The sequence below is a fragment of the Eutrigla gurnardus genome (genome assembly GCF_963514095.1).
Source record: "Eutrigla gurnardus genome assembly, chromosome: 20".
In the NCBI taxonomy this organism is placed as follows: domain Eukaryota; kingdom Metazoa; phylum Chordata; class Actinopteri; order Perciformes; family Triglidae; genus Eutrigla; species Eutrigla gurnardus.
The window spans coordinates 7583242-7609262 of record NC_139931.1 but is presented as its reverse complement, the minus strand read 5'-3'; the positions used below and the strand labels follow the sequence as shown (position 1 = coordinate 7609262).

The following is a 26021-nucleotide window of genomic DNA, read 5'->3' as shown; positions in this document are numbered from 1 at the left end:
CTGCTAAGATAGAAACACATGATGTAATCACTAGACCCAGAGATGTGACGTCACATCACCCCACTCGGCTCCTTGGCCTCCCATTGGTCGATTTCACTGGTTCTACAGGAGGAGCTGCTGCTTCGGGTCAAACAAACTTGTCTCTCAGTAGCTCACGCCCGCTGGCCTCTCATTGGCTGTAAGGGGCAAGCCTACAATAAACACACACACGCTGTTACCCAAAATACACAGTACACATATGCCTGATATTGATCTAGATGTACAGAACTGGGATGAATAGTGTGCGTTAATTTATTACACATATTGTATTTATACACAGTAGATAATATGTATTTTAAATTAGATCAATGTATGTATTTTAAAGACATTGTAAAAGCTTGTTGAGCACATGAATAGTCATGTCTCATTGAACGTTGCTGTGGTGTAAAAATAATGGCGGATGCTCCACATGCTGTCACTTCTGTCAAATAATCAAAACAACCCAGAGAGTCAGGGGGGGACGTGGGAATCCTGAAGCGAGGCGCTGATTGGCCGGCTAGCCTGTCAATCACTATTGGGTGGGCGGGTTCTTCGCTGCCGCCGCAAGCACGTTAGTCCTGAATGAGCTCCAGTGTTTGTCTTGATTTGACAAGTTTCCCCGGACCATCATGGGGGTAGGAGTGAGTGGTTAGTCGACGCATCAATAAAAAAAAGTTGCAGCTCACTTTGCGCGTGTTTCAGGTAGACTTCGGGATCTGACACTTTGGCAAATGTAGGGTCGTGAGAAGTTTTTACCGTTTTCTCTTTCCGAGCGATTCTACAGCCAGTCAAATATACATCGGAGAGCCGAGAGACGAGAGTAAAGATGAACAGCCTGTCTTTTGACGATCCTTCGTTGGATAACCTGGATCCAACACTGTCGCTAAATGACCCCAGCGATATCGACACGGCCCTCTTAAGCGACATTGATGGTAAGATCATATAACAGTGTTTGCAAGCTAGTCCAGTTGCGTTTAACGGTTGCTAACCAACAACACGGCGTTTAACTTAACGCTAATGTTTCCTACTGCATTGTGTGTTCACTTTGACTCGCCTCTTGTGTTTTACACCTAATATCTAGTCTAATAGCATCATTTACACCAACACAGAGCACACCCATTAACCCCTTTTTGAAGGGTTTTAGCTCACATCTCAGCCATTAGCTTGACTGGCTAACGTAAAAGCATTTGGCTAGCTAACGTGTATTCTTTTGACGTTATCTGAGGGGATAATGGCCTTGTTTGCAGCGTTGTTTAGTGCATGTACGATTTCGGACCTCGCTAGCCTGATGTTTCCACCGCTAAACGATTAAAAGGGGGTGTTAGCGATGCTAATAGGTGAGGCTAACGTGCTGCTAAATGGTCGCGCCCCGCCCCCAGCCTGCTCCACAGACGGAGGTTACTGTCGTTCATGCCTCCTCGCTGGGTTCACTGCCTCAGTTGACCGACTAAACGGATATTATGAATATATTCTTGTCAAGAAATACAAGTACTAATGCAACAATGTACACTTTTTCGTTTTTATCATATGTTTGTTGTAAACACGTGCTTGTTTATGTTTGCAGTAATTATATTTACTTAAAATAAAACAACTTTTGCATCTAACTTTAGCCAAATACCTGCCTAGGAATCCAATCGTCTATGTATCTGTACATGTCTTATGGTCACATTCTCATCACACTATGCTGTAAAGGAAACACTGTTTTATTAGCCATAATATATAAATATATATATTTATAATATATGTGTGTGTTGTTTAATATTCACACTTTCCCATAAAGATTTTACGGTAATAGCTAATATGTGTTTTTGCGATAAAGGCCACAGCTTATAAGCGCAAAAGCACCCATGCGTAAATGCACAACCCGCAGACATGCTCTCCGTCTTCCTAAATTTGACCGACAGTAACCCTCGGTGACGCTGCTCGATGGTAACCTCGCGCGGAGCCACAGACAGCGCTCTCTCTCTTTCCTGTCTTGGGCTGAGCGGCATAGCAAGTCTCTGAGACGCGCTCTGATTGGTCAAGAGCGATCACCTCATGCAAAACACAGGACTACAAATCCATGGAGCTGCGTTTCCACTGCATACACAACATGCACTCAGAGCTTCAGGTTTTAAATATAGATATATCAATAATTTAGTAAATTGGCATTTAATATTGAGATATATGTATAAAACGGTGCATTGAATACACTTGAATCATATTTGTCATCCTAATGTAAAATCATTACCCATTAAACCACAGCTAAAACACATTTTATATCTCTTATGCCCATTAGTCAAGTACGTTTCACTGCCCTTTAATATGTTTGTCACAGTACATAGTCCTTTGTGGTACTTTTGCCTACAGCTGCACATGGGTTGATGGACATTACAGAAGTACATTAGAAAGTACAACATGTGTGTACCTGGTCTTTGGCGCGGTTGCCTTATGTTCAAGCATGTGTTGCATTTACAGTGTATAATCACGTATTGTGACTCGTAAATTTGGACAGATTTTGGCACTGGTTATTATTTAATCCTGGTTCTGATTCATGATAATTCATATATTTATTTATTTATTTGAGTAGGAAAAGCAACCAAAAATGCATTGAAAGTAATAACTGCCTTTTAATTTAGCACTTTCAAACAGGCATTTGTCATAAATTAAACTACTTGGTGAAATTAATTTAGGAGGTAAAGGTCCTAAATGGAGAAAAATATAAATAATCAACTTTTTAACAATGCACTATTACATTTTGAATGGTTTTATATGTTATTTGTATTTGAGTTTGACATCTTGACATTAAATAGTAGTGGAACGAAATGAGGCATTCTTATCCCATGCTGCAGTCATAGCTTTGTTAGAAGTATGTTACTTCCTTCATGCATGAATTTATTTTTTACGTTTTGCAGCATAACTATTGCATTCTGTAGCTTACTGTTGAGTGCTCTCTCTCAGATCTGTTATATCACAAACTCTGTGCACGTGGGTTGATGAATGGGTAACTAGCAGTATAGATGTAAATGAAGGAGACCCAGGTTTCTCAACAAATGTCTTATACATTTTAAACCAGTTCCAATTCATCTGCAGTTTTCTAGTGTCTGGGTGTTATCTTGGGATATTCTTATATAGTTTTACACTGGGTCAGTAGCAGTGATGGTGGTTCTGATTTCTCTCCCTTTTCAGACATGCTACAGCTGATCAGCAACCAGGACATGGAGTTTGGAGGACTGTTTGATAACCCTCCATATACAGGGCCTCCTCCCACCCAAGAGCTTCCTGGTTTGACCCAGTCCATCAGCTCACCACCTCCTCCAACCACAACTTCCACACCGTCACCTCCCTCCTCCATCCTAAGCAGTAGCCCCCACCTGGATGCACTGCTGGGCCCTCCAATCACCCGTAGTTCCTCCACCCCAGACAAGGCCTTCCAGCCTCCCACCTTCCAGCAGTCCCCCCTAGCCCAGGTGCCCATCTCCACACAGAGGCCACAGCCAGCCTCCCCGCAGCCGCCTCAGAGCCTCAGGCAGCCCCAGGTGGAGCAGCCCCAACCCATTCTCAGCCCGCCTACTCAGGCGCCTTCACCTAACGGCTCACCTGCACCGACCCCTTCTTTCAGTTCCACGCCCCAGGCTCTCTTCACCTCGCCTGCACCCCAGACTCCGCCTCAACCCCAGCCGCAGACACAACTTCTGGCCCAGACTCAGCCTCAACCCCAGCCGCAGACACAACTTCTGGCCCAGACTCAGCCTCAACCCCAGCCGCAGACACAACTTCTGGCCCAGACTCAGCCTCAACAGGTCCGGATCAACTACAGCAACCAGAACGGCTACACAAGTAAGCATCCTTTGATGGAGATGAGGGTTTATTCTTTCACCCTTTTAAGATAGGTAGTACAAGATATCACCAGGTCCTTAAAATGCTTCATTTTTAACCAGTAGGATCTATAATGCTACATTTTTAAACTGTATTGATTATCAATATGAATCCTTCGTTGATTATACTGTGCTTTTCAATAATGCTTGTTTATGTTTTCCTGCATGCATTGTTGTTTTACTGACTGTTGGACGGTTCACGGCTCACCAACCAACCCAATAGTCAAATGCATTGTGATCCGACCCTACGATCGGTTAACTACCACATTGTAGCTGCAGTGCCTAGCAAATTGGCTGTTCTCATGTATTGCATTTTCCAAGCTAGGACATTAGGTCATTCAACCTCAGCTGAACTTGTATCCAATTTCTAATCTAATAGACTTTGATCATCAGCGGGAGCTGCTTTGTCTGGGCAACACCCATTGTATATGTACGGCATATCTACATATCTGCAGCAGCTTATCCATATATAACATGTTGACACTTGATTATTGCCACTGTTTAGTTTAGATTATTTGGTATGGACATCATACATTAATGCGTAAGGACCAGATGCACTTGATTCAGTGTGTGGACCGAAACGCTAATTTACAACAGAGAAGTAGTAAATTATAGTTTCTTCTGATTTGCCGTAGATGCAGTAAATGTTTATTACTCTTTTTAAACTCTCGGATCCTGGTACTGACAGGTCATTGCAATGGCTAATCAAGTCGGTGCTGATAAGAAACATAAGGTGACACACTGAATGTTGCACTCACTTATTTTCGAGATTGTATTTCACCTATTGGCCTACAGACACAATGACTCACACAGTGACTTGCATCAATAACTGATAAGAATCATTAATTAGTTTACACCAATGCGACTATCTAATGTTTTTTTCTTGGGGGGTGGGGGTGCACATTACTGCACATTACTCTTAAACAGCCACTGTGCACGCAACCTTTTGACCTAAACCAATTATAAATAAAGATAAAAAGCTATTGCTACATATTAGGCTAAGTCATAACGGGTGGCAATGTGTGGTTAGCACTGTCGCCTCACAGCAAGTGGATGTGAGCACGAATGGTTGTCTGTGATGGTTGGCTCCGGCCCCCCTGCAAGGTTTCAGATTTGAGCGACTTTGACAAGGGCAAAATTTTGATGGCAAGACGACTGAGTCAGAGCATCTCCAAAATTGCAGCTCTTGTGGGGTCTTCCCAGTCTGCAGTGCAGTACCTATCAAAAGTTGTCCAAGGAAGGAAAACCGGTGAACCGGCAACAGGGTCATGGGTGGCCAAGGATTATTGATGTATGTGGGGAGCGAAGGCTGTGCCTGCCACCATAGACTACAGTTAATACTACTACCAACACCAAATTCAGATGGAAACCAATAACCTGGTCTGGTTGGGGTTTTTTTAAGGTCGTTTTTTCTTGCTACTGTCGTGCTGTAAAGCTTTCTCCTGGGTTTTGGGATTCTGAAAATGTATTGCCTCTGAAAATCACGAGCGTGTTCTAGTCCTGCTGGATGTGTAAAGTGTCCGATCGTGCTGCTGCATTCTCTTCCAATCATTTTTACTATGGACGTTTATTTTCCCACGACCGTGACGAAGCGTCTTTGACAACGTACTCATCAGGAAACAGTATATACTTCGAAATACATTTCCCTTGATGCATCGCTCCTCTATGTCTTAACAAGACACACTCATCCTTAGCAACATATCGCACAAGTGCGAGTGGACTTGTATTTATCTTCGCACATAATAATTTTTAATACCCCCCCTCCCAGCTGTCTGTACCAGCAGCCTGAGCCAACCAACCACCATCTTGTCATCCTCACCTACAAGTGTTCAGGTCCAAGGGCTGACCTCCACTGCTCCTCTCCTGACTACGTCGACGAGCCCGTCAATCCAAAGCATCGCACCCCACATACAGCAAGTACCTGTAAGTGTGTGACACTGTTCCCTGGGTGAGCCTGAACATACTTGTACATACAAAAAGCAGCAACTGTGTATCCTGACTGGACTCGTGTCCATCTTCTCAGGTGTTGCTGCAACCCCAGTTCATTAAGGCCGAGTCTCTGCTGCTGACCACTCTGAAGCATGACCCCTGCATTGTCAGCACTATGGCCTCTAGCACATCCCTGGCCACCACCACCCCAGTACAGAGCACTTCGCTGCAGGTAGGCACTTCATGTGCAACTCGATACTGAGATCATGCAATGAACAAAAATGATTTTCCTTGGCTAACATTCTCTCTCCCTCTTTCTCTTCAGGCCTTTATGGGCGGTGGCACCATCCTGACCACGGTGCCGCTCATGATGGACACTGATAAGCTGCCTATCAACCGCATCGCCATCAGCGGTAAGCCGGTGGGTCTGCCACACAAGGGAGAGAAGCGCACGGCCCACAACGCTATAGAGAAGCGCTACCGCTCCTCTATTAATGACAAAATCCTCGAACTCAAAGATCTGGTGGCTGGTACTGAGGCCAAGGTAGGAAAGAGGATCATTTAACGTCATTGCACTCTCTGAATCAATTGGCAGTCGGGAACTTTGAGAAGAAGAACTCATTTTCGGTTCTCCTTGCTCATAGCTCAACAAGTCTGCAGTGCTGAAGAAGGCCATCGACTACATCCGTTACCTGCAGCAGACTAACCAGAAGCTCAAACAGGAGAACATGGCGTTTAAAATGGCAGCCCAGAAAAACAGTACGTGCAGAAAACCTGTCTCGCTTCGTCACTTCGAGTTGACCTTTTGTGATTAGGTCTATGGATAGCGGTTGTTATCCTTAAATGACGTGAAAGTGAAGTGAAATTGAAGGTTAGAGATGTCTTTACTTTCATACCACTGATTGACCCTCTAACTCCTCGTCTTTCCTCCCATCTTTCTTCAGAGTCTCTCAAAGACCTGGTTGCCATGGAGGTGGATGCACCGGCTGACGTGAAGAACGAGCTGCCGACTCCGCCAGCTTCTGACGTTGGCTCGCCCACCTCTTTCTCGCACTGTAGCAGTGACTCGGAGCCCGACAGTCCGATGGGGGAGGATACCAAGGTATGCAGCTTTGCTTGCAAAAAACAGTATCTTGTATTGTGGCAATCAACTGGTTAAATCCTCAAGCAATCTGCAGAATATGTGGTTACCCTCTATGTCTACACTTTTGTCACGTTGAGTTTCCTCTCTGCTGTCTCGTCTACTCAGCAGCCGATTGGGGAAAAGTTAGACACACCTGCAGAAGGAGGCAGCGCTGGCGGCATGTTAGACCGTTCCCGCATGGCCTTGTGCACCTTCACCTTCCTCTTCCTCTCACTCAACCCTCTGGCCAACCTCCTGTGTTCATCCGGCAGCAGCTCGGCTGGCAGCTCAGCAGACACTGCCACCCATCACGCAGGAAGGAGCGTGCTGGGTATCGATATCGCAGGTAAAATGAAGCCACTGCCACAAGTATTGGCTGTATTTAAATTATATAAGAATCTGATTTCATGTGATGTATTCTAAATTATGGAATGTGCTTTTTGTAGCGGACTCGTGGGGCTGGATGGACTGGATGCTGCCAACTATACTGGTGTGGCTAATGAACGGTATCCTGGTGTCGGGGGTTCTGATCCGACTGTTGGTGTATGGAGAGCCTGTTACCAGACCACACTCTGGATCCTCTGTCTTGTTCTGGAGGCATCGCAAGCAGGCTGATCTGGACCTAGCTAGAGTATGTTTGTTTTTTTGTTTAATTTAATGATAACCACGGAGATAGTCAATCATTTTTAAAAGCAGCATCAAATTCTAAAAGAAAGATCAGTGTCTTTTATATCCTTCCTCAGGAGTCACCTTTGAACTGTTCTTTCCTCATCTCTTTCCTCATCCCCAGGGAGACTTTGCCCAGGCCAGTCAGAACCTCTGGACCTGTCTTAAGGCTCTTGGTCGTCCCTTACCCATCTCCCAGTTGGACCTGGCGTGTGCTGCACTCTGGTCCCTGTTAAGATTCTGCCTCCAGCGCCTGTGGGTGGGCCGCTGGCTGGCTGCCAGGGCTGGAGGGCTGCGGTCTGACCGCCCCCTGAAGGAGGACGCCTGCAAAAGCAGCCGGGACGCGGCCCTGGTTTACCACCGCCTGCACCAGCTGCACATGACGGGTCAGTTGGTGGGAAAAACCCTGTTTCTAAATTAAATCAGTGTGGGAGACTGAACACCGTAGGGTGGCAGATTGAAGTGACAGAATCTCAGGTGATTACAGAGCAACGCGGCTCCCCTTTTTGCAGCAAGAGTCAGCTTATGTTGATTGAAGTGAACGTAAAATAATGTATTTAATTAATTTATACATTTTTAATTCATTCATTTTAATTACCCTTCTTGTCTTATATCTGTGCATACAGGTAAGCTGAATGGTAGCCACCTGTCAGCCGTGCACATGGCTCTGAGTGCGGTGAACCTGGCGGAGTGTGCTGGCTCCTGTCTGCCTGTAGCCAGTCTGGCTGAGGTCTACGTCTCTGCAGCTCTACGGGTCAAAGCCAGTATGCCAAGGATCCTGCATTTTACCTCTGTAAGTTCCCTTAGATTGCACAACCGTCTCGCTCACTCATATATGATCATATATCGTGCAAATGAATGAATGAAATACTCGCACATTATCATGTTCAGGGTCAAATGGTATACATGTTGATTTAGTTAGTTAAGTTCAGTCGTCTTCCATGTTTAATTAACATTATTAGTAAACTATAAGCCGTGTAATTCTGTCCACATTTGACTTGAACGTTCCTGTTTTTTTTTGTTTTATTCTAATAGCGTGTGTTCCTGAGCAGTGCCCGCCAGGCATGCCTGTCATCCAGTGGCAGTGTGCCTCCGGCTATGCAGTGGCTGTGTCACCCACTAGGTCACCGCTTCTTTGTGGATGGGGACTGGGCTATTCGCAGCACTCCTAAAGAAAGCATCTACAGCCAAGCTGGCAATACCGGTCAGTGCAGACGAAATGTAGTACACACTCCATTTGGCCTGTTTTGTAGGTGCATTTCTGGTGTTAATGGTCTGTTGGTGCTCTTACAGTGGATCCTCTGGCACAAGTGACTCAGGCTTTCAGGGAACACCTCCTGGAGAAGGCTCTGTACTGTGTGGCCCAGCCTCACGGAGAGAAAAGCCCCAGCCAGGGAGAAGGGTGAGAAAACAATATATATATATATATATATATATATGTTTTTTTTTTTTGCTCCTACCTCTTCTTTTTTTTTTTAATTTACAATTTTTATTCAATGCAAGGTACAGTACACATATGAAGCATCCGTTACACTTGTTAAAGGAAATAAATGTAAAGAACAAAGTCTAACAGTGGCGTACTAAGTATTAAAACAATATATTTTTGATACTGTTCACCCCACCGGAATTTGCCTACCATTTATATCCTTTATTAGAATGTCATGTTAGTGTTTCTGTTTTACAATGAACAATAAGGATAGCACAATGGACTATGAAAAAAGCAACCTGGTAATAGTAGATTTGAAAATGGCATCGTATGTTCACGTGGCAGCAAAATAACCATCACGTGTGTCTCCTCAGCGAGTATGCTGACGCCCTGGAGTACCTCCAGCTGTTGATCAGTGCATCAGATGCAGCTGGTGCCACCTCCCAATCCTTCGCTATCGGCTCCAACATGGCCACTGTGACGGGTAAGTCGCTGTCATTTCTCTCTACCACTGACTGAGACTGTTTCTGTTGCTTGATGACATCATCACATGCCCCTGTAGAGTTGGGGTCTAAACTATTTTTCTTTCCTGAGAGAATTGCAAATTGCAAAATGATTGTTTGATTTCCTAAATGTGCCCGTGAAATAATAAGCAGGGAGATAAAGTTAATTTTTATACTTTTGAGATGGAGTGTTTTGATTTCCGCTGGGTTGACTGTCGCCCTCCCACCACTTGGCTTCGTCCTCACTGATCACAGATCTGAGTGAAATGGGGTTAGGTGAAAGGGAGGCATCCGCTAGATTGCTTCATCTATCTTCAGCGCTGTCAAATCGGTGATCACCTTGAGAGGAGGGAGGGAAGGTTGGGCAGGGATTTAATGGGAGACTTTTCTTGGCAGAGCCTCAGGTTGCTGTGTGTTAGAACTCTGCGTCTGAGCGTGCGCTGCCCAATGTTAAATGGAGTAGTTTTCCCTCATGAGGGAGTCGTCAAAATGGCTGCTTTCTCTCAGCATGTTGTGACTATGCCAGAGGGGAGAAACAGATTGATTCAGAGGTCATAATACAGACAGCAGCTGTGTGTGTGTGTACCCCATGTTTGTTTGTGTCTCAGTGGGGGTCTTGCCTTTTTAAGTATTTTTTTTGTTCCAACTTCCAGGCTGTGACCCCCACTCAAAGTGGTGGTCCTCGGTTACCGTGGTGATCATCAACTGGCTCCAAGGAGATGACGCTGCAGCGGAGAGGCTGTATCCGACTGTTGAGCACCTGCCCCGCAGTCTGCAGAACGCAGAGTAAGTTGGACACGCACGCACCGGAAGTTCTGCAGCTTAAAAGTGTATTTCATGACCTTTTGTTTCAGAGGGGACACACACACACACACTTCTTTAACATGTGTCTTCCGTATCTTTTCCCACCCCCCTCTCTCTGCCAGGAGTCTTCTGCCCAAGACGTGTCTGAACACATTCAGAGCGGTGCGAGCGCTGCTGTCAAAGCCAGAAAACTGCCAGCTGAGTCTGAGCTACAGCGACAAGGCCAGCACCCTGCTGCGAGACAGCCTCAACCTAGGACCACACTGCCACAGCTCCAGTTTAGACAAGGTACACACACAGTCACACTCACACAAGCACCTGCACATTTAAGCCAAATTTTGTGATGGCAGCAGCATCTTCATCAGAAATATTAAAAAAATGCACACACACAATTGCACACATGGACAGGTGTGCCCACACGTGCGTATATAAAATTGTAAACTCATAAAGTTACTCACACATAATGACTTGAGTGCACACACGCACACACACACGCAAACACACACGTTTCCCAATCCAAAGCCACACACTTTACGACAGACGGCGAGTCCCCCTGTAGCAGCTCCTCTCTGTGATACAGCGGCGTCCTACCCTCTGGCATTCAGCAGATGGTGATGCTGGTGGATAGGTAGCTCACAGCGTGTGCGTGCCTACGGCCAGAGCTGTGGTGCATTGTAGTTGCATTGCATGTGTGTCTCAGCGGAGTGCAATGCACCTGCAGTGCAACACGGAGCTGGGCCACTAACGGCAGAGCACACAAACACACACACACGGTGAGGCTGGAAAACGCCCTTCAACTTTGAGTTTGAGTTGGTGCTGTGCAATATCTCTCTGTGTTATGTGTCTGAAGTCATCCTTTGCATAAAAAATAATTGATTTAATCCAAATGACGTTCTGAAAACGTACACCGAGTATGTGAGAGCCTGAGCTTCATTCATGTTGTTATTCACTCACTGCTGTTACGGCAGCGGAATGTGTCCTAACTCTGTCCATTTGTCTCTTTAGGTTATCCAGTTGCTCTTGTGTGACCTTCTCTTGGTGATGAGGACCAACGTGTGGCGCCTGCAGCAGGGGGCCGTTCCTGCAGGGTCAGGGCCGGTGGGTACCAGTGGCCCCGCGGGGGTCCACCAGGCATCCCCGCCAGAGCTCCAAGGATTTCAGCAAGATCTCAGCTCCCTACGCAAGCTGGCACACAGCTTCAGGCCTGCAATGCGAAGAGTACGTACATCAGTATTCATCACTACACTTTAGTCATTCAGCTTACCCAAGTACTTTATAGTGAGTGAGACAAACGCATCCAAACACGTTTGACGGACACTCTGCAGCTCCTGTGTCGGAGTGTTTGTGTTGCCGGGCACTTAAAATCCTCATAAACCGACATGTAGAAGATGGACACACATACATGTTGCACATTCCCTGGAATGGCACTTTACACTTTAAGAGAAGCACATAGAAAATAATACTTCCTGTGCACATATCTGCAGGCACTCCACGACACTATTCTCCTGTGGAAATTAGCTGCGAGGTGTTGCAACACACACACGCGCTCGCACAGACGCCCCTGAGGCGAGTGTTTAGCAGCGTTGTTCACAAGACTTCAAAGTCTCTCTGAGGTGGAGCTGAATATTCTGTATGAGTCACCTCACCGCCTCCTCATTACGCCTCCCTCCGTCTCCTTCCAGTTGTTCCTTCATGAAGCTACAGCCAGGCTGATGGCGGGGGCCAGTCCCACGCGCACGCATCAGCTGCTGGACCGCTCGCTGCGACGCAGGGCAACGCCCGGAGCCAAGACAGGTGTGTGTTGAATGTTATTTATTTATTTTTTTTCATCCACTCTGTCCCCAAACATTTTTTAAGATGTGATTTCTTGCAACAACAAAAAAAAAGCTGGAGAGCTGAGAGATAATGTAACGGCTGTAATCAGCTTCTCATCTATTTTTTGCCAAATTGTTCACAACACCGAATCCCAACAGCAATTAAACAAGAGCCCGTCGCAGTCTGCTCCGCCGTTATTGGCTGATGACATCAAAAAGCTCGACCGGGATACCGCATTAATGACATTTGTGTTTTTTGTGTGCAGAGGAGTGCGAGACACGGCCAGGCCAGCGGGAGCAGGCAGAGGCTGTGATGTTGGCGTGCCGCTACCTTCCTCCCTCCTTTCTGTCGGCTCCGGGCCAAAGGGTGGGCATGCTGGCGGACGCAGCCCGCACCCTGGAGAAGCTGGGAGACAAGAGGACCCTCCACGACTGCCAACAAATGATCATCAAGCTGGGCAGCGGCACCACCGTCACCAACAGCTAGAAAGAAAGAGGAGGGGGGGGGACTAAGACATGCATGGACGATGTATATAGAAACATTTCTGAAATACAAAAAACACAGACAGACAGAAAAGCCCCTGCAGAGACACAAACATACAGTCTCTGACATTTGGCGTGCAGCTATTCAACAGATTTATTAAACTATCCAGATTCATATCAGACAGGATTTTCTTTGTGGACTGTCCCTCCCACCGCCTCAACCCCACGCCATTTGTAGAGTTCTTACTCTTGTTGCTATGGATTATTACCAGAATAAAGGAAGCATTTATCTCACTTACCAAGCCGAATCCCCTGTGAGAATGCGTTGCAGTGCCACCGTTTGACCACAGAGAGGAGCCATCACGTCCTCTCGGTGGACAGTTCAGTGTGAATGATGTGAGTGTGTGTGAAGCATGGCAGAGAGATTTGCCCTGCGCCTACTCAGTATAGTCCCACCCCCCGATCTATTCGACATAGATGCACCTTCCGGAGGCAGGAGTGCTCAGTGGGTTGGAGTGGCGGGCTGCCCTGATTGGCTGCAGAGCGAGGCGTCTCTTGTTCGTGGGAGGAAAGGGACCAAACTGATTGGTCTGACCGTAGGCTCGTTCAGTGGGACGCAACTCCACAGGTTGTTCAAATAGTTGATTTGAATCATGATTTTAGAGGTGATAATCTAAGGAGAGACGACCCACTGTACAAGCTCCGTGTCTCTATCTGCACTAGCCCCTGTGTGGCTCTTTTCAATGAGATAAGTAATAATATGGCTTTATGAAATTATTTTCACGGAGCTCCTTTTTTTGTTTTGCTGTGTACATATTTTAAAATGTATTTATAATCTGTATGAATTTGATTAAGCAGTATTTTGCATAAGCAGATTGAAAATGCTTATTTTTCTTCCCCTTAAGACTTGTTTTTCTTCGGTAGCTATTGACCAGGCCCAAATCATGTAGTTACTGGTCCACGTCGCCATGGCAACTAGTGTCAGGATGTAGACAGTATCTTGTTATTTGAGTCTTGACTCGGTTGACCTTTTGCACTGTTGCACACGTATGCAACTATGATATCATGAGAAATTGGCAACGTCCAATTCTGACACCAACACACAACTGGAACTATAACTTGAACCTTTGGCACTTTTGCAACAATTTGCATAACGCAGACAATTTGAAAATAATTATTTTTTTTCCCCCAAATAGGGCCTGTAGTCAAACGTCTGGTTTTTCTTTGTAGCGCCAAAAAGATGGAGCAATACTTGCTCTTTCAGTCGTTTATAGATACATGCTCTTAGAAAACTACTGTTTATTGGTTTTCATTTTTTTTTTTAAACATGTTGGCATGTGTTTTTGTCCCAGAACCAGTATGTTGTTGTTTTTTATAGCGTGTCACTAATGTGAAAGAGGGAAAGATGTTGGCTAGAGATGAATGAGAAGCAACCATGTCTAAAGGTTTTATTCATGTGTCCTTTAACTGATATCTCTTCTAGTTCTCTTTTATGGTGTAAATATTAAAGCATTTTCTAAAGAAGACTATAGTGTTTCCTGTGGTGCTTTCCTTTGTAAGATTTGGACTAAAACTCATTAAGTCTCCCAATAAAAAGAAATTATGCAAGTAGGTCATGTGGTTGAACGTAAAATGGGATAAAAGTTTTTATAAATTGATCTCTAATAAATCTCGGTGCTTTGTAAGCAAAGGTCAAAAGTTAATTGGTATCAGTAATAGCTGTATTTAATGTGCGTATTCCATGTTTCTAATTTAAATATTAAACATTTGATTAATATGAGATTGGAAGCTTTGAAATATGACTCTCATAATGGGGTTTCTATGGCTTTGATGGAAATTTCAACTTTTGTGTCACCTGTTACTTGGTGAACATGGAAAATCCGAATCAGTTTTTTCCCCCCAAATGTGTGTTCATGTCGGTGCGCGTTGAGTAAAGACAAAAAAAAGAGCAGGCATTGGTCATAGCAGCATTGAAAGGTGCTGGTATATTTAACATTGGCGTTACAAAAAAACATTTTCAAACAAAGTGATGCTGTGTCATCGATTCCAAACAAATAGACATGAAAATCAATAAAACGGCATGCTCCGACTTATGACAAGTGACATTCCCAAAAACGGTCATTATTTTTTTTTCCATCAATGGATTCTTTTAATAACATTTTTATAAGCAATAACATATTCCATTTTATAGAAAATAAACATCTCTAGGAAATACTATACACAATTATATTAGTACATCACATCTTACATTTAAACAGCATCAAATACTTATATACACCATTAAATAATGAGCTTCATAAAAGGGAACGTTTGGTGTGGCGGTTTTTGCACTTTTTATGCTCTAATACTTAAATATGTCTCCTTTGATATGACCTGCACTTAAACTGACCCCCGTAAAGGGCATTACATAGCGTGGAAGAGTGAGAGGCTACATTTGAGATACACGAACAGACAGGTGTGTTGTGAGATCTGAATTTTTGAGTTGTATGTCTTTCTTCGTTGCCGTGGCGGGTGAAATAATCATGGCGATGTTCAACGGTAATACTGAACTGTACATAGATATGAGGTGAGATGACCTGACTCCCGGTTGGGCCCTTGGAGCCTGCAAACCCCGCTGAGTGACGATGGCGCCATCTACTGTACATATTGAATGTGCACACGGTTGAAATGGGGTAACGCTCTGAAACAGAGTTATATTTTTTTTCCTACTTTTTTTGTGGCATTTTTCATTTGTTTTTGTTTTTTTTTAATTTATGAATTACAACAAAGCCTGACATATACCAAGGGTGACGCAATGATGTCATATAGTCATAATGCACATCAAAATACATCTCCGAAGATAAGAGCGTTATATTAAAATACTGCGTCCACTTTTTTTCTTCTTTTTTTTTTTTTTCTTCTTAACTCTTCAATATCAGAATATTTAGAACACACATTGAGAATAGCACACCCAGTGGTCGGCGGATGCTTTTTCGGATGCAGCGACATCTTGATATTGGAGATGAACTTCTTCACTCACATGATGCACAAACACACTGATGACGTGTAGAATGACAATGTGATTATCACACGTACACACGCGCACGCACTCACGCATGCGCATACACACCCTCTTGGCCCACAGACAAGGTGGCCAGAGGGATGCTCCTGTCCAATCAGTGTCCGCCAGGTGTCTGAATATGATAGCAACCCATCCGAAGGCAGAACACACGCACACACACACACACACACACACACATTCCTCGCTCTGCATTTCAAAACAGCCCCCCTGTGCACTGGGCTCTAGGCACACACAGTCTCTCCTCCTGTTAAACAGCGCTGCTACCTTCGGTCTTCCAGGGAGGGGGCTCGGTGTGAAAAACACATTTTCCAGGGCCGGGTTCAGGGAGCAGCTTATTCTCTGTGGAGCCATTCTCCGGGGGGGTGGTGGTGGGTTTATATCGCTCTGAAGCTCCACCTCGGTGCAAGCCTTTTTACCCCTCCCCCCCCAGCCCCCACTGGACCGACGCGCCTGTCCGTCATCAGTCGTCACCGCATCGTTGGGTATAGGTGGCTGTTTGTTTGGACAGCATCTTTGTTTGCCTTGCCGGATAGGGGGCGCTCGCCTTGGCTGAGAGGTGGTGGTTGGTGGCGGAGGTGGTGAACTGGAATATCTTACAGGTCCTATAGAGAGAGAAATGATGAGATGAAGTGGAAGTCTAAACTGGAAAAAACAACAAACAAACTGCATTACGTGTACGTGCAGGTGTGCTGCAGGTGGGAGGTCACGTGTGTCCGCGAGGGCTTCTGACATGAAAGTGAGCCGGCTGCAGTGTGCAGGGCCCGGGAGATGGATGCAGCCAGGACCAGTAAGCCAGCTCCGCTGTGAGAGACACAGCGGGAACGCCTTCTAATTGCGCTGGTGGAGCTCTTTTTCTCCCCCTCTCCTCCTCTTATCCTCCTCTGCAGCCCCCCAGTATCTCTCGTTCACCCTCTCTGTCTTTCTCTCTGAACTGCCATTTGCCCATCCTTATGGCCTGGACTCAACCCAGCAGCTCCTCTCTCCCTCTATCTCCCTCTTTCTTTCCTCTCCTTCCATTTGTCTCTCATTATCGCCCTTCTCTCTCCCTCTCTCTCCCCGTCCCCGCATCTTTCATCCTGACGCTCTCTGACGTAACTGCCCCCATTCGTCTCCCCCCCCCCCCCTCCCCCCCTGCTCGCGCTGTGCGTATACGTGCGCGAGCTTACAGGTAGCCCATTACTGAAACCATTGGAGGAACCACAGTTTAAGGCAACGTGCGCAAATTCGTCGATACGTGTGTTCCAAGTGAAGTGAACGGGGTTTTCAGACGTGGGGGGGTGGGTTGTGTGCGCGCGTGTGTGCCTACGTATGTCTGTGCTCTTTCCTTTTGATTAGGCTGCTCAGCGTAAATTGGCGCGGCACAGACCCGCACGCAGACCTTTTTCAGATCCCTCAGCTGATGACAGCTCCGCCTCAGCCCGCTAACAACAATCTCTCCGTGTCTCCGCTCTCCTTTTTCTCCTCTCCCGTTTCACATAGACTCTATTTCTGCCGCTTTAGACGTGGGAGTTGAGGTGAGGAGAAGGGGGGGAGGAGATGAGAGAGAGAGAGAGAAAAAGAGGGAGGAAGGGATGAGGGGGGGATGAAAGAGTGAAAGAAGGAAGCTCGCAGGAGATGAGAGGTGAACAGAGTGAGGGAGCTGGAACAGCAGGGAAGCATGCAAGCAAAATAAGGAGGGGGAGGGGAGGGGGGTGAGAGAAATAACAAGAGGAAGGAGAGAGGGAGAGAGAGCATGTGGGGAGGATAGCAGGCAGTGATGCTGGGTGGGGTGTTTTGATCAGCAGCCAGCTTTTCATCCCTGTCAGTCTGCACGGAGGAGAACAGGGAAGGAAGAGGGAGGGGAAGGGAGGGAGGTTACTGCCACTGCTGCCTCAATGCACCGCTGCTCCCTGCTGAATGTCAGCATATCCCCCCCCCCTTCCCTCCCTCTGCATTTGACCTTCCTCTCTGGTGCTGCAGTGTTGATACACCACCAGCAGATGGCGTCTGTCCTACAGGATCGTTTACCGTGGAGCAACTGTTCATATTAACAGAAAGAAAGGGGGAAAAAAACGGTGACCTGTCGTAATTGCAGTGGTCCTGCAGTCACAACAGTGGGCGTTGAGTGACAGCAGTACACAAAGGGCACAACGAGAGTCTGCTGGCGGTTGATATGGGTGTAGCTCGCCAAGGTCATCGGGTACGTATTGATTCCGTAACGAAATATCAGTCAGTCCGAGATGAGATCCTGACCGTCTTGGCATGGGAGTAGATAGGGTACTTGATACAAGCGCAGGACCAACACCGACCTGAACCCCTCCTTGTTTCTCCCTGTGATCCGTTCTCCGCTCTACGAGAGCTGACAATTGTGTTTTCTGTTCTACGCCGGATCATCTATCCAGCCGTGGCGCTGCTGCGTGTGACAGCAATGTGTGAACTCAGGGAGGGATTGGGAGGGGCGGAAGGAAAAAAAATTGAAATGCACAGGAAGAGGCTGCACGTGTTCTGATGGCAACGCAAACCTAGGTGCAGACACGGGCTTGTGATTGTTACCATGGGTGATGCTAAATCATCTCCACCCTCCCTCCCTCCCTTTCTGCTATGCATGACGCACTGTTAAAGCAGGATGCGGTAACTATGTGTCGAGGCTTTCATTTTCTTACCTCGTGTTTAGGACATTTGATGGAGAAGTCATCCTCGTGGAATGTGCAGCCTGGGCAGGGAGAGAGTAAAGCAAAGAAAGATGGAGAATGAGCTCAAGTGTCGCAGATAGACAATAACAATTAATGAAAACAAATAGCACGAGGCGAACGCCCACCCCCAACCCCCCCCCCCCCCCCCTCTGGAAAAAAAGTCCAGATAAATGACGAACTGGTAGGGTCAAAATGAAAAAACGAGTCAAAATGAGTCTGAGCGACAGGGAGAGAGCAACAGAAGAAAAGAGAGCGACTGAGTGGATAAGTTGCGATGCAGGCAGACAGTCAGATATGGCCGGTGCACTCAGCAGGATTAAAAAGGGCCTCAATCGGCTCCCTGTGCTGGCTAAAGGCAGACGTGGCAGGCCTTCTAATCCTCACACTGTACTTCCTTGGCATGAGGTAATGTAAAGGGGAAGCCATGCAACACATGTGCTGCTGACACACAGGCTTATATTGACAACAGCTACCAGGCACACACACACACACACACACACACTTGAAGGGAGCTTTGGTTGTAAGGCGCACATAGGGAAGCATCAGATCCGGCATTCAGACACACACACACACACACACACACACACACACACACACACACACACACACACACACACACACACACACACACACACACACATTCAGTCCCCAGACATCAGAATGGATGGACGGAGCCACAGGGGTTGTGGTCAATAATGCACACGTACACACCCTCCTCCCTCTATCTCTTCCCCCCCCACTCCCTACTGCACACTCCAGGGTCCCACTTTCCCCTCATCATCCCCTTTATTCATGACACCTCCTTTTCCCTCCCTCTTTTGTTTTCTCCCCTAGCACTCTCAGACGTCTCCTCTCACACTCAATAATGTCGCTTCCTGATGCATTTTCCTTCTCTTTTTTAACCCAAATCCACTTTCCCTCCCCTCACTTTCTTAACCATCCTTTCATTTCTCTACCTGCCTTATTTGTTCCCCTCCCCATTGCCTTTGAAACCCAAGTTCAATTTCCCTTTTCCCAATTTCCCTCCTCATTTCTCCTCCCTCTCCCCTTTTCATCCCTTGTTGCTCCCTTCCTTCTCTCGCTGCGGTCTCTTACCTATCTCTTTGGCGCAGACATAGTGGTATTTATGAGAGCAGCCTCTCCAGCAGCAGCTGAGGGACGCCCCCACAATCTGGCACTTGTAGCAGCTCTGGGGTTAGTCAGACAGACGGACACATGGACCGAGAACCAACAAGGAAACAAACAAATTGACCGATAGAGGGACACAGGGATAGAGAAAGGGAGGGGGGGAGGAAAAAACGTTGAAATGTTAACATCAATTTCTCAAAGAAGCTGTATAGCATTCCTCCTAACTTCCATAAGCATGCACACATTTCAGAATGGACTGTTAATTGCTATCATACCGTTTGGGCTGAGTTGTTGGCAGCCTCCCGCAGTCCGTATAGCCTTCCAGCTACCATAATTACTCCCTTGGTCCAGATGGCACAGTTTTCATGGGCCCAGTGCTCTTTAGCCTCTGCCTCCACTTGTAGCCTTTGGAACATGCTGTCACCACCCTCTTGGTCACCCGAGGCCCCCGTGCTGATGGCCTGGAGCTGCTTCATCCTCCTGAACCTCTCCCGGAGAGTTAATCTTCGTGGACCACCCTCCTGACCCACTCTCTCAGGTCTTTCTGCCCGCCGGTAGCGCCAATGATGGTGCCTGCTGCTACTACTGCCCTCTTGAGTGGACGCCTCTGTATTGCCCTCTGTTTCTGTGCTGCCTCCGTCCTCGTTCTTTGAGGAGCTGCTTGGTTCTTCGCCGCCACCACTGTTGTCGTCATTTGTTTTCGGTGACTCTTCCCTGAGGGATTCCGTGTGCCCGATCGTCAAGATTTTGCGCGGAACGCCATCCTCCGTGTAGTAGGGTCCGCACAAATCACCCAAGTCTCTGTAATTTGCTGGCTTTCCACACAGGCAACATGTAAGACACCTGCCGATTAGGTTTCTCTTTACCAGGGGTCCTTGCAGCATGGCAGCAGTGTGTGGCACTACTTTTGCAACTGTGAAAGGATTCCTCATTCTGAGTATGCCCTTTTTTCTACGTCTCTGAAATATCACTGCGTCCTCAGGCTTGTTGACTATGGCACACCAAGAAGAAAAGTCTCTGGAGTTGTTAATCCGTACGTAAGGACAGAAAGACAGTTTGGAATTTTGATGGACTGGTTTTCGCCTGATTCTTTTCACAGAAATTAACTCGGTCTGTTTTTCTGATATTGTTATTACAGGACCAATGATACATGTCTCTGTTTTTCCCTTCTTTTCGCCTTCCGTTTCCCTCTCTTCTTCTTCGTTCCATTCGCATCCTGCAGCCCTTACTACTGCCTCAATAACCTCCATGGCGTCTTTCATCCCAGGTTTTGGCCCAGGCTTCTTGTGGACCTTCACTGGCTTGCCAGGAATCTGCTCTGATGAGGCTTTGCCTCGTTTCCTCTGAGTTGGATTTGCAGATGGTTTTCTGCCTCTCCTAGGTTTCTGAATGAGTTCTGTGCTGGTAACCTGGGGGGCTTCTGTGATCTCATCTGTGCTGATTGGCAGAGGTACAGTGGACTCTGTGGGGGTTACCTTCTCCTCTACCCTCTCCTGTTGTTGTTCTACTGTTTCAATATTTGTCTCCTCCACTGTCTCTGTTTCTTCTAGAGGGGCTTGGCCTTTTCTCTTCTTTCTCCTCTGTTTTAGGTGCATCTCATGGTTGTTTTTAATGGCCCTTTGCTTGGCTAACCTTGGTGTTGTAACTATTAGGCTCCCTGCTTCCAAGGCTACTATTGAGGCATCTGTGCTTTCCACCATGGCCCATCTCTTCCTTTTAGCTCTAGCAGACTTAGTTGCAGTGGAAGATACGTCTTCAGAGGCCTGATGTGTCCTCTCTCCTGGAGCACTGACTTCTACTGGGGCCTCTATTGAGCTCCAAAGCGTGTCAGTTCTGACATACTGCTGTGTCCCTGGTTTAATATTTCCTTGTCTTCTCTCCTCCTTATATACAACTTCGTCTTCCATCCCTTGACTCACCTCATGCTTCTCTCTTTCTCGTGTCATCTCTTTTTTTCTCGCTGCTCCTTCATATTGTTTCACTCCGTCTTGTCTGGACTCAATGCTTTTCATTTCTCCCTCTATCACCTCAATGCTATTTATGAACATCGATGTCTCACCTTCCTTCAAGGCATGTTGAGGCAAAGCCTTGGCTGTCACATCATCAGCTAGATTGCTGTCTATCGGGGGAATTGGGAGGTGTTTCTTCGAGCTTGGAGATGTAATTTTCTGCACCATGGCCTCATATTTCTGTCCTCTGCCTTTGCGTGGTGGGAGAACTTTTGTTTTAGTGGGGCACTGAGGAGGCGCCACAGGCACATCACTATTGATGTCCATTTCACTGATGTTGGGAGGAGTGTCTTTGGGTGGAGGAATGACCACAGAGACTTTCTTGGGTGCCCCTCGCTTTCTTTTGGGGCCCCGGATGCCCTTTTCTTTAGATGTAGAGACAACAGGTTCCAGCAGAGGTGGTTGAGGTGGTAAGGGTTTTGGTTTGGGCTTTGGACCCCTCTTTTTCTTTACTGGTGTTGTAGAAAGTTCTTGGCTAGGCTTCCGTTTTATTGGAAGTGATATCTTTTCTTCAGATTGTTCAGTTGGGACTGGTGGGGCAACTGCTGCAAGTTGGGCTGTTGGAACATCTGTGTTTTTGACTGCATTAGGAATGGGATTTGGAGGTTTTTCCGCAGTAACAGGCTCCTCTAAAGTTGGAGAATCATCATTGGCTTTAATATCTGTTAGTATCTGTGGAAAACTATCCTCCCCTATGATTTTTTCTTTTGACAGTTTTTCTTGTGAGGGCTTTCTGGATCTCAGGACCATGTTCTTAGCCTCCTTCTCTGGTACCTTAACCTCATTGTTTGCTTGTTTTTCTTCCTGGTTTCCTGGTTTTACATCCTGGGTTACTTGTGACATTGAAGCTTTCAGGCTCTTCCTCCCCCTGCTTTGCAATCCTGTCAAAGATTGAATGGTTTCTTCCGGTTGTACCAGCTTTGCTTTAGAAAATGAGCCTTTCGGGCGACCCACTGAGGCCTTAATGGGTGCTATGTCATCAGGAGTCAAAATATCTGCAGGCTTGTGCCCAGGCTTAGGACCTGGTTTTGAGCCTGGCTTTAGAGCTGGTTTTGGGCCAGGTTTTGATCCAGGTTTTGGCCCAGGTTTTGAACCTGGTTTGGGTCCTGGTTTTCGTTTCACAGGTGTCTCAATTTTCAATGGCAGCTCTGGTTCATTTGGCACAGGTTTTGTTCCAGGTTTTGGCCCAGGCTTTGGTCCAGGCTTTAGACCAGGTTTAGGCCCTGGTTTTGGACCTGGCTTTGCTCCTGGCTTTGATCCAGGTTTTGGCCCTGGTTTGAGCCCTATCTTTAAACCTGGTTTTGGGCCTGGTTTTCTCTTCACATGAGCATCAACTTTTGGTGGCAAGTCTGGTGCATTGAATGAGCGAGTGCACATTCTTGAACGAAAACCATCAGTTAACAATTTGGGAGTCTGGCTCACAATAGATTCCTGATGAGCTAGGTCCATTTGATCTGAGAATAACACAGTTTTGCCTGGAGGCATGCTGGGTTTCTGTGTAGGCGAAGGGGCTCCTTCCTCCTCCTTTTCCCCCTCCCTCTCCAAGCCTAGCTGTCGCCTGATTCCCACACCTGAATGCATGATTCTTCTTCTGCCCCTGGCATGCTTACGTCCAAATGCCCTCGGCTGAGCAGATGGGGCCACAGGTTCTGGCTTAGCCAAGGGGGTCACAGCACTGGCACAGCTGATGCCTGGCTCCATGTCCTCATCCCCTTTTTTAGGGGAGGGTGGAGTGTCTGCCCAGGAGGGGGCTGAGGGAAGTATCGACTTCCCCGGCAGCTGAGGAGAGTCTGGCTCCAGCACTTTAGCATCACTGTGATCAATATGATCCCTGGCCTGTGTTGGAGTCGTCTTGTCATTTAGAGCTGAGAAGACTGGCATAGCAGACTGAGGCTGAGGAGCGGTGTCACCAATGGCTGACTCTCTTGCAGAAGCATCTGCCGCTGCTGTTGCTGCTGCTGCGTTTGGATGGGCGGGCACACCTGCAGGTTCGTTGTCAGCATAGAGCTCAGTACTCTGACTCTCTGTCCTGCCGCAGAGATCCCCAGGAGGCTTCTCTTGCCCCTCTCTGTTATTCATGTGATCCTCAGTCGATGACACTTCCTCCCCCTCCCCCAGTTCCTCACTAACGTCGACAGACAGAGGAGGGGAAAGAGAATGTTGTTGTTTGTCTATTTCTTCTTCTCTCTCTTCGTCGGCCTCCTCCTCTCCACCCCTGCCCTCCACCCTGTCCTCTTCATCCTCCTCATCTCTGCTCTCTCTCTTGTCTGAGTTGCTCTCATCCAAGGCCTCGACTTGGGGGGTTGGAGACGTGTTCTCTGAGCTGTCCTCCTTCTCTGTGGAATATTGATCCTGTTCAAGGTCAACTCTCGAAATGAAAGGCAATGTTTTCACTGAGCTTTCAGATGCAGTTGGAGACTCAGATTTGAACGCCTCTGATTTCATCTCGTGGCCAAAGTGTTCCTTGTGGCTGGAGTCAGAGAGAGCTGCTGGAGACTGTTCAACTAAGTCTGTTGCATCAGGGTCATATTTACTCTGGACCCTTTGGTAGACTGTCTCCTTATAGCAATAGCTTTTTTCTGTCATCCCTTTGTTTGCTTTGCTGTAGAGACCTGGGCCTTTCTCCTCATCTGACCATTTCTCCAGATTCTCTGTAGATTTACTTGTGTCTGAATCTCTTTCAAGGTCAGGAGTTTTATCTGTCGATGCATCCTCTTTGTCAACTGATTTCTCTGTCCAGGCTGATTCTTCAAAGTTCTCTTTGACAGGTTCACTGATATGTTGTATATCTAAAGGGGAGTCCCTTTCTTGTTTCATAGGACTAGGGATTGTAATGCTTGTAGGAGACCTCTCATCGCCAATGCTCTTCACTGGAGTACTCATGCCATCTCCCCCCGGTCCTGACTGACACCGAGTAGGGTCAGGGGTAAGGTTGTGCAGACCTGAGTCCCCAGACCTGGTGGACATATCATCTGGAGATGTCATGGAGCATGAAGAGGCTGTGTCCAGGTTGAGTTGTGTGTTATTGGGGGCCTGTGCTGGACTTCTGCCTTGGCCACAGTAATAGTAGCCCCTCTCCAGTTGTTCATCACTACTGCTGGAGTACCCTCCCTCATGGAGGTCCATGGGCATTGGCTGGTGCTGTGGGGTAGAGTAAGGGTCCTGCATGGGGCCTCCACTGACACTTCCACCACCACCACCATCTGGATATGGAGGACTTTTGTACTCCTCACCTTTTTTGATGGACGCTCCACTTCCAGCACTGCTATTGCTCCCTCCACTACTGCGCTTACCTCCTTTCTTGTTGGCCACCAGGGCCTCTGAAAGCAGCAGCTGCTGGACATTATTAGAAATGTTCTCTACCTGAGAGGTGAGGGCATTCAGGCTCCACAAGCTGGGGTTTGACAACAGCTTCTCTGAGAAGCGTTCTTTCATTGTGGGGATCTGCGGTGTGGTAGTGTAGCTGTGGGTGGCTGCGTGGGGCACACTGGGTGAGGGATGTGAGCGTGGGGGCATCAACATGGCGTTGGTGCTGGCTTGCTCCTGCATACCAGCCGAAGAGGATGAAGAGGAGGAGGCTGCCCCAGGGGTCATGGGAGGCTGGCCATACTGGAACGACTCTGGGTTGGTCATGAGTGGCGAAGGGGTGGAGCTGTATGAGGGGGAACGTCCTACAGAGCGTGCAGGGGAGTGGCTCGAGGAGGGACTACAAGTCTGATAATACTGTTCTGGTGATCTGACAGACAGCTCTGAGAGACAGTAGTTTTGTTGGGCTTGGCTGTAGTGTTGGTATTTAGGGTGGGGCTCCTGGGGGTTGGCCATGGCCTGTAAAGGAGGCTGTTGCTCATAACCTCTGGAGGGAGGCTGCTGGTAGCCGTAACTGTTCTGGCTGGACCTGTAACCCCCCTGCTTCAGATTGCTGTGGCTGCTCATTTGTCGGCCATACTGGGAATTGGGGGGAATGTTGTAACCTTTATAACAGTGGGGCATAGGGCTGCACTTTTCCATGTACGGCGAAGGAGAGGGTGAGTGCTGGGGGTAGTGAAGGTGACTCTGGGGGTACATGAGAGGGGAGGGGGCTGTGTTGGGGGGGTGGGGCTGATGGTGGGGGCTGGTATAGGCAGGAGTGGACGGCTGGTGGCACTGGGTCTGGGAGTGGCCCAGCATGGTCTGGTCTATATACTGGGAGGAGCCAGGTGCAGTGGTTGCACCCGCCTCCATACGCCCCACCATCTCCTGGTCATACTGTGCTAACTGGGTGGAGTCCTCCCATTTCTGCTGGAGGTGGCCCTCACTCATATACTGGGCTGAGTAACTCCCAGGGCCCATGTGATTACTATAGCTCCCAGGAGCCTGTAGGTGCTGACCGGGATTTGGTGGGGCCACTTTGCTCCCTCTGTAGGATTTCTTTGCCTGCGATGGTGCAGAGCCCCCATTTCCACTCCCATTCCCTCCACCATTGCCCGGGTAACCAGGGTAGGCTTGTTGGCTGTAACAGTCCTTGGGTCCTCCTCCGGTTACTGGTCCT

At 47.5% G+C, this 26021-nt stretch overlaps 3 protein-coding genes across 6 annotated transcripts in view; 1 reads left to right on the top strand and 2 right to left on the bottom strand.

Moving 5' to 3' along the window:
- rps2 (ribosomal protein S2) overlaps positions 1–26021 on the bottom strand; it is an 85552-nt gene that overhangs the window by 48913 nt on the left and 10618 nt on the right. Inside the window, exon 1 of one of the 2 annotated variants that reach the window (XM_084037421.1) lies at positions 18206–18210. The exons of the other annotated variant lie outside the window; for it this stretch is intronic. The gene's annotated coding sequence lies outside the window, so the exon portion shown is untranslated. Of the gene's footprint in view, positions 1–18205; positions 18211–26021 lie in introns of those variants that run through there. 2 annotated transcript variants of the gene reach the window in all.
- On the top strand, positions 636–14150 carry srebf1 (sterol regulatory element binding transcription factor 1). 2 transcript variants are annotated; one of them, XM_084036450.1, is made up of 19 exons: positions 636–950; positions 3187–3837; positions 5644–5798; positions 5899–6036; positions 6130–6348; positions 6449–6563; positions 6749–6906; positions 7057–7273; positions 7374–7558; positions 7718–7979; positions 8220–8386; positions 8629–8797; positions 8887–8995; positions 9394–9503; positions 10176–10308; positions 10449–10614; positions 11332–11544; positions 12009–12120; positions 12407–14150. In XM_084036450.1, the coding sequence occupies exons 1-19, from the start codon at positions 845–847 to the stop codon at positions 12625–12627; spliced, it is 3606 nt and encodes a 1201-aa protein (XP_083892576.1). In that variant the 5' UTR covers positions 636–844; the 3' UTR covers positions 12628–14150. The 2 variants fall into 2 exon arrangements, with proteins under 2 accessions (XP_083892576.1, XP_083892575.1); XM_084036449.1 differs by having other exon boundaries at positions 7054–7273.
- The window catches only part of rai1 (retinoic acid induced 1), a 48491-nt gene continuing 38577 nt past the window's right edge, over positions 16108–26021 (bottom strand). The window contains exons 2-5 of one of the 2 annotated variants that reach the window (XM_084037419.1): positions 19760–26021; positions 19452–19545; positions 18327–18376; positions 16145–16286 (exon numbers count right to left, since the gene is read on the bottom strand). The exon at positions 19760–26021 is cut by the window's right edge and continues 320 nt beyond it. In XM_084037419.1, the coding sequence (XP_083893545.1) occupies positions 16278–16286; positions 18327–18376; positions 19452–19545; positions 19760–26021 (6415 nt within the window). In that variant the 3' untranslated portion in view covers positions 16145–16277. Of the gene's footprint in view, positions 16287–18326; positions 18377–19451; positions 19546–19759 lie in introns of both variants that reach the window. The other variant, XM_084037418.1, reaches the window with a different exon arrangement.

What these genes read in the sequence shown, in the direction of transcription:
- srebf1 (XM_084036449.1), top strand. Translation starts at nt 845, where the DNA reads ATGAACAGCCTGTCTTTTGACGATCCTTCGTTGGATAACCTGGATCCA. An exon ending in CGATGGGGGAGGATACCAAG is followed by an intron (nt 6,907 to 7,053) that starts GTATGCAGCTTT and finishes TCGTCTACTCAG; the next exon opens with CAGCCGATTGGGGAAAAGTT. An exon ending in GGATCCTGCATTTTACCTCT is followed by an intron (nt 8,387 to 8,628) that starts GTAAGTTCCCTT and finishes TTATTCTAATAG; the next exon opens with CGTGTGTTCCTGAGCAGTGC.